This window comes from Symphalangus syndactylus, chromosome 10, assembly GCF_028878055.3.
Source record: "Symphalangus syndactylus isolate Jambi chromosome 10, NHGRI_mSymSyn1-v2.1_pri, whole genome shotgun sequence".
In the NCBI taxonomy this organism is placed as follows: domain Eukaryota; kingdom Metazoa; phylum Chordata; class Mammalia; order Primates; family Hylobatidae; genus Symphalangus; species Symphalangus syndactylus.
The window spans coordinates 64,383,452-64,391,484 of NC_072432.2; the positions used below are offsets into that span (position 1 = coordinate 64,383,452).

Consider the following 8,033-nt stretch of genomic DNA (forward strand, 5'->3'; position numbering starts at 1 on the left):
CCATGAGCCAGATTATTCATTTTAGTATAGTATCTGACTACCTGAGGGTCAGGATAATTTATTAATTCATTAAGTCATTCTATGCCACACATTTGGAATGCAGAGTTGGATGAAATATGGTCGATGTTCTAGGAGAGCTCTTAATACAGTTAGATGAAGAAACCTATGAACAAATAAAAGAAACGGAATATATTTGTTGTAATTCAGACGTCTAGAAGATGCTATGAGAACACCAAGATGCAAACCACAAGCTTTGCTGAGTGTGCCAAGGAAAATTCACGAGGGAGATACTGCTTGAACTGAGTTCTGAAGGATAAATAAGCCTCCTCTTATATGCAAGTAAACATAAGTGCTTTCCAGGTAGAGGCCCTAGCAAATACAAAGTCACGAGCCTGGGGAAAGAACATGCCCAGTTAGGGAACTGAACGCCTGACTATAGCGAATGTGAGGCACAAGGGAAGTTGAAGTACTGATGATCAGGAGTGAGATGAGACAGAACCTCATTCATCATGTTTAGCAACTTTTATTTCATGTCTAGGAAACAGGGAGCCATTTAAGAACTTAGATAGGGAAATCTTATCCTACTTGTGTTTTCTGAAGACCCCAGAGGCTATTGGTGCTGTGAAGGAGTAACTGGAAGGGGGCTGAGCATGGAGAAAAGTTGAACCAATGCAATGGTATTGGGGAATGAGGGCCCTCTCTGCCAGCCAGAGAAGAGCAGAGGTAATATTTTGAATAATGTAGAATTACAGATAAATAGTAACTGTATAAGGAGGAGAAACAACATGAGTGGTTTAGAAATCTTTTATTGTTTCTCCAAATGACAATACAAGTACCAAAAACCAACATGACACACAGTAAAAAATAAAAGTGCAATTTTAATATAGTGAATGTGATACATGTATAATTCCTCATAACAAAATGGTCGAAACCTTTAAAAGATCCACAATAGACATCTGAAAATCTTGGCAATGCTGTATATATTTTGGTGACTAAATGATGAATTCCTATTCAAATTGTTCAAATATATTTTCAAAACTTTCGGAGCACAGATCACTGTTAATTTTGCTTTTATTTAAAAAACCAAGAGAATACATTTCTATGTAAATTAGCAATCAGGAATTTACCGGTTTTTGGGCTTCTTCATCTATCTAAAGTGTATATTTAGTGACCAGAATTATAGTCATCCTATAGTGAAAAAATAGCATACAAAATCAAAGTTTAATGAGTAAATCATGACATTATGCCATACTAAGAAGACATCAAATGTCTAAAACCATAGGAAGAGAATATATTAGCCCTTACAGAACTTAAATTTTCAGAAATTCTGAATAAGGAAATATATTCTGCACAGATAATGGTATGATGCACCCAGTGTTCTAATACAGTACAACTTAAATAGCATCCCAGGGTAAAGAGTAACATATTCCCCAAGAAACGGAACTAAAATATTTCCTATTTTATGAGAAGAGTGAGTGAGGGCAACAGGATACCTCCCTCCACAGCACATTAATAAAACATTATTTCCATATGAAATCCACAGCCTTTTTGGTAAGACTTTAAGGAATATATGATAGAAATACAATAGTTGTCTTGAATTCAATATTCATTGAAAAACTAATAACCAGTGATTCTTTGCTCACAATATGGTCAATTGCCAAAGAGTTCAATAACTTATCAGGTAAAATAACAGTAACTAGTGGTAATACTATGCTAAATACTTCATTAGCTGAGCTGTAAACTTCAGGGACAAGCGTAGGCTTTCCCCACACTCTTCAAAGTAGGGAATCCATGTAGAAAATGGACTGCTGGAAAAAACCAACCCTTCCTTCTTATCCTCACTGGGTCCAGGGATCTCCAGAAAACTGCTCCGCTGAAGAATGGGCAATTTTATGATGCATGGTCCTTTTTGTTACTCAGTTTTTCTTGTTTCCACTGTTGAGAAAAGAGTTATATATTAGTATACCCAATTCCCACACTCCTGTCTGCTACATTCGGTTTTCAAAAGCGTTTAGTGGGGAAAAAAAAATCAATAAAAGCAAAGAGCAGACAAAAAATAGATGTCAGTAATGAGCTCTGTGTAATTGTTCAGGCATGTAAGATTGGTGATAAAGATTTCCCCAGAACATTCCAGAAAAAAAGTTTCCTTATTCTTCTTAACAACCTTATAATTCTAAGCATAGTCTAAATCCTACAGGGAGAATAAGGACATTGTGAAGTATATGTTTTCCATACAAGATATTAAAACACCACAAAGATCAAAGGGATAAATACCTGTCCAAAATTTTCTGGATGACTTTCTTTAGAAAGGGGGCTTCCGGGTCCAGACAAACTTGCTTCCCGTTCTTCAGGGAGGCTCTGAAGTAAAGAAAAAGAGGATGCATCCATGAGCCACAAAGGTTGACGACCCAGGCTGGAGGACTTGCCTAAGTCACAGTGGACACAGCAACACAGGAGAACTTACACCACTTCCACCTTGGAGCACTGCGGGCCTGCGGGGAACACCTGCAGTTTACCAATCATTTTGGGGTTTACTCTCAGCGTAGTGTGTAAGCAAGTGCAACGCAGCTCTGTCAGCACAGCAGAGACAGGACCAGCTGGGGAAGAAAGAAAGACATTTTTATAGGGCAGGTTGCTGGGAGAGTTCCCTGGAACGCAGCGGCCCCGCAGAGGCTGCGATGCACCGCAGTGCCCAGTGCGTCCCCAGTGCCAGGCGCTCTCACCGCTGGCGACGGGCCCCGGCGGCGTCAGCAGCAGCAGCAGCGCGAGCAGCGTGCACAAGGAGCCCGAAGGACCCGGGACACGGGCCGCGCGGCTGGACGGGAGGCTCATAGTGGTCAAGAGAGGGTTCGCGGGTTCCTGAGCTGGGTGGAGGCGCGGAGACTGGAGGATACAGAGCACTTTGGTTTCCTCGTGCCTTCTGCACTCCTTTTATCTGCATTCATCCCTCCCCACTGGCAGGAAACTCAAGCTTTGGGATGCTGGGGAAATTCCCTGAACTCAGGGGGCAGTGTGGAAAGAAGGGGTTGGTGGAGGGGGGCGGGAGGATGGGAACTGGTGGGGTGGGTGGCTGGGAGGAGCTGCCTGCTGCCATAACAAGGAGGACACTGTAGCCTCGCCCCGCGGTGGAGGGAGCTGTGGCTCCAGCCAGAAGAGAGCAGCAATTCAGCAGGGCCTCATCTCCTGGGCCTGAGGGGTTATCGAGGCTGGCTTCCCTGAGGCACGCAGCTATCTGGGAGATGCTCCTCCTCTCCAATTAGAGAGAAAAGTTGGAACAAAGTAGCGGGAGCTTTGACTTGAGAAAAATTTCTGAAAGTCAGTCCTTTCTAATTATTATTACTATTAATCAGGAAATGTTATTCATGATTATTGCCCTGAACTGAGAGTCCTTCCTCTTCTTGCAGGCAGGTCATTTTAGGTTTCTTGAATGACTTTTTGATTCTCTGGATTTCAGCCAGCTTTAGAAGTCAAGATAACGTGATGAAAGAGGCTCTAGCCCCACCTGAAGTCAACAAGTTGCCTGAATTGGCCCCAAAGTGAAATCCGTTTGGTAGAAATTGTATACTTGTAGTTTAGCAAGCATATGTGTGTTGAGGCAGTTTAATAAACAAAAATATCTTCAAAAATCACCCAGCAAATTGCCATGGAAGATAAAATGTACTTTTGGCGGTTGCTATGCTATTTAATTGGAAGAGGTTTTGGTCTTATTGGGAGTGAGGTGTAGTATGGTGAGCATAGACTAAAGCTTGCCAGGGAGCCCGGGCCTGCCCCAGCTCTGGTCCCATCCCCAGGCATGTATTTGACACCATTTGGAGATGCTGTGGGAGGCTGATGAGTTTGAGGGGCTCATGTGAAAGCTTCTTCTAGAGATTTGCATCAATTTGGCAGCATAATAGCACCCAGTCTGTTTTCCCCCAAACAACCTCATGTGGGGAGGAATTCTTCCCATAGGCGTCTGGAACCATCTAATTTCATGATTACTGGTGACCAAGGCTGTTTCTGCAGACCTGTTCTAGTCCCCAGTGAGCCCTGCACTGCCTCCTGAAATTGAAGGGTGAAGTAGCTTCCAGCTTCTCCCTCTCTCCTTCTTTGTTATCTGTGGAGGAGTTAAAGCACTGAAGGTTTAAGTGTCTTCCACCGTCTTGCTCCATGGCAGGCATGAGTACGACATTGGAATGGCACATAGACTTTCTTTCACAGAAGTCTAACTAGATCCTCTTCTGGCTGGTTCTGAAGAACTTTGTCCTCAATGCAGGCCAGCAAAGGTCATCAGTAAACATGATGGCATTGAGAAACCAGTTATGGAACACAACTCTTTTCCTTGTCCCTTGTGACACTGGGGAATTTTACTAACTTCCTCTCCTGTCACCTCCACTGGTGAGCAAGAAAGAGGTGTCACAGACCTTTACAATTTTGATTCTGGAAGGAAACAAGAAATTCACTGGCTGAGGAAGGCTGGGTGGTTTGGCCTTCACTTTGTGGGAAGCTAAATGAGAAGTTCTCACAGCTTCCTGACACCATCAGCATCATACCTGACTCAGCAAATGGAATCCTTCATCTTTCTGGGGAGTGGTAATCTGTAGAAAACAGCCTGCAGATTTAGTATATTGACATTTTAAAGATTAGAATGTATCTAAAGACAAAAGATAAGCCTTGCTGAAATGGCTAAGCCAAAACTTCAAAAATGTGACTCAGCTCCTAGGCAATTAATTCAACTTAACCACAGGGAATAAACCACAGTATAAGGCTTTGTTTAAAACAAAAAGTTTTTTTTTAAAAGAGATGACATAGGTTATTGACTTTTAAACTCTCTCTCTCTGTCTGTACGTGGGTTAGTTCCGAATAAGCTATTTTAAACATAAATGAACATACGAATTTGTTTTTGGCACCAAATGGTAAAATCAGAGAGGAATCATGAGACGAGATTGCCAGTTCCTCCTAATGGTCTTATAAGTGTACATGCCTCACCTGCTTTGCACTCAGAATCAATTCACAAAGGATTATTTATAGAATGTAAGAAGAAAAAGTATTTCTGCAGTTGATAAGCAAGTAATAGAAAGTCCCCAATAGAAGTGGGTTGTTGGGTTACCCAACCTAATCAGGAAGCAATGTGTCACTTATCCTGGCTTCCCATGAAAATCAGCCTGGGTCATTGTCCATGTCTGGCTTCTATCTAGGCATTCTCTGATGTTGGCCTCGTACAAATACAGGAGGGAACATGAATGATGCAAAGATCCCCTGAGGTTAAGATGGAGAGCATGAAGAACTACGACAGACATAGGACTTTAAAAGTCATTGCCCTCTTTTCACTAGTGTAAAGGAAAACCATTTGTCTTACCTGCTCTGTGTTCAGCTGTTAGAGAAAAGCTCTGTGTTATTTTTGTTCCCAACAATAAGGGAACAATTCATCCAATGCCATTTGCATCCTGATGGCCTGAAAATTTTACTTCCTGTCAAAATCAATCCTATTTTAGTCATTGTACCACAGATTAATATAATATGAATGAAAACATTCTGAAGAGTTTGTGGCTTTCAAAACACTTTTATGCTCATTATTTCTTGAGCTTCACAGTTATTCTTTGAAGCTGATAAAAAAAAATCTCTTTCCCAGAGAATGAGTTAAGTAGTAGAAAATCCAGAATTGGCAGTTAAACACCAGAGAACCTGCCCCAGTAATTTTTAATGGTTTCCAGATTAGAAACCACGTTCTTCACAGTTGCTGGCAAACACCCCTCAGTGGCTTTCCACAATCTGGGTAACCACTTTATTATATTTCCCAGCAACCACTTTTTAAGCTATTGAGAACCTCAATCCATTCACTCCTATCTTTGTGACCACAGTAATATCAAGGGTACAACAGACTTCCAACATATTCAACCTGAAGCCACTTTCTATATCCCTCACTTTCTTCAAGGCAAATTCAAAGTCCTGTCTTTGGAAAAGCTTATTCTGACAAAGCCAGAATAGAGTATTCCTTCCACCTTTGCTCTTCGAACATCTAGTGTACTGACAATAACCACTGCATGAGGCAGAGTTTAATTACTCCTTAATTTTACTTTTATATCCCTCAAGTCAATTGCAAACTCCTTAAAATCAGTGATGATGTCTTACATTTCTCACACAACCTCACATAATTTCTTAGTTCAACAGCGAACAGTCTATGAGCACTTGATGATGGATAATGATAACAACTTTTTAATTTTACGGTGTTCTTTACCTTACAAGTAGATCTTAAAGAGAAAAGAATGGGGGCTGATTACTGTCATTAACTCCTCTATTTTTTTAAACTTTACAATTTTGAATTGGCTGCCTCCTATTTGGGAAATTATTTCTGGGTTATTCTTAGGGAAAGTTAGAATGATATCAACGATATTTTCTGTCTTTGAATTCAAACTGTTCAAAAGAATGTTCAGAATCCAGCAAGGCACTTGACATTAAAAGAAAAAATACACATAACTAATGTATTAACCAAATTACATAGTTTTTGTGACATAGAGATTGTTGGAGATAAATGACAATGGAAAAATCTGATTACGTTATATTGCGTTGAATGTTAACAGTGTGTGTATGTCATTTTAAATTGATTTTTTCTAACTAGAGAAGCCTTTAATTATATGATTTAGTATTTGGCTTAGGTTAGGCCTTTTCAAACGTTTTTTCTAAGATTTTATTTTTTATATTCACCATTCTTTGTATTACCTTTAAGAAATGCTATATAATTGCAATAATTAAGGATGTGGACATATTATTATCAGGTTAAGCATATCAAGTGTATCAGTATAAGGAAGGCAATAAGAGTTTAAGTGGAGGATAGAGTTACTTGCATGTATGCAAAGAAAAAGGAAAAAACACCAATAAGTCTTGAGTTTACTTTGCAATGTGAATGCAGTCTATCTCCTTCTAAATTGAGCTGGTAGTCCAATGAAGAAGTAGTATCATCCAGGGAATGACTTTGCTCCAGGGTCGCTTCACCTTTGCTTTGAAATGCCAGTAATATTTTTCTTCCTTTTGCCAATTATCTAATTTTCCTTGCTGCTCATTTCAGATTACATCTGTTTGAGGACTAAATCAATGAACCTTGACTTAGTCTGTACTGAGCTAGATTTCAAATAATCACAGCTGGGCTTCTCTTTCCCGCCTCTTGTGTGGATGGGGCAGCTAGTTATCTGTTGTCCAACTGTGCAAATGTTAGAAAAGTTTTTGTTGAAAAAGAGTTGTTACAGAGGATAAAAAAAGATAAGAATTAAAGTTTTAAATGTTTTTAAAAGCCTTAAGTTTTTCAGAAACAGGAAGTCTTCATTGCTTTCTTCAAAAATTTCTTCTGGGCTAAGGAAAGATATATATATATATATATATATATATATTTTAATGTTTGATATTTTAAATAACTTTGAGAAGACATTTCTATACTACAAAAGTCCTTTATGTAAATTAGATTTCTAATACTGTGCTAAATAATGCTTGTTTGATATATAATTTCTGATCACCATTACCTTTGTAACTTGTATTTTTCAGCAGATACTGTCTTCTGTATTACTTCATAATAGATTTAATTCTCATTTAATATATAGTAGAACCTCAGCATTGCCATTTTAATAGGAATAATTGTAATGTGTTGTATATGTGTGATTTATGTATTTCCTAGACATTCAAAACCGTCTTTTTCCTTCCTTGTCACTGCTTGAAAAAATAGCGAAGACCTAACATTTGACAAGTATCCCAGACAATGTTCATGAACTTAAAAGACAAATACACAAGCACACCACCACTACCACCAGCACCATCACCACATCGACAAAACAAAGATCAAAAGAAAAAAATAAGAAAAAAATATCTTATAGTTGATTTTTTGCCACTAATTCGTTAAATCTGATTATGAATTTCCAGTGAATAACTACTTTCATGCATATTTTAAATGTTATTTTTTAGTACAAGAATTGGGAATTAGGAAATTGCTCACACTGACATAAAAGGTGTTGCAATGCCAAGCCAAAAGTCACAAAATCCTAGAAATTCTGGCTAATGTTGGACTA

At 39.1% G+C, this 8,033-nt stretch overlaps 1 protein-coding gene across 1 annotated transcript; it reads right to left on the bottom strand.

Moving 5' to 3' along the window:
* Positions 1-790: 790 nt before the first annotated feature.
* CXCL6 (C-X-C motif chemokine ligand 6) lies at positions 791-2,905 on the bottom strand. Its single transcript, XM_055296607.1, has 4 exons — positions 2,724-2,905; positions 2,465-2,597; positions 2,275-2,358; positions 791-1,935 (listed from the first exon to the last, which is right to left on the bottom strand). Exons 1-4 carry the CDS (start codon positions 2,830-2,832, stop codon positions 1,917-1,919), a joined length of 345 nt encoding a protein of 114 aa, XP_055152582.1. The 5' UTR covers positions 2,833-2,905; the 3' UTR covers positions 791-1,916.
* Positions 2,906-8,033: the final 5,128 nt, after the last annotated feature.

Bases quoted from the DNA above. Each gene is read 5' to 3' on its own strand.
- CXCL6 (XM_055296607.1), bottom strand. From the start codon at position 2,832: ATGAGCCTCCCGTCCAGCCGCGCGGCCCGTGTCCCGGGTCCTTCGGGC. The intron at 2,598-2,723 runs GTGAGAGCGCCT...TTTCTTCCCCAG, and splicing joins GCCGGGGCCCGTCGCCAGCG to CTGGTCCTGTCTCTGCTGTG. The intron at 2,359-2,464 runs GTAAGTTCTCCT...TCTTTACTTCAG, and splicing joins TGCTCCAAGGTGGAAGTGGT to AGCCTCCCTGAAGAACGGGA.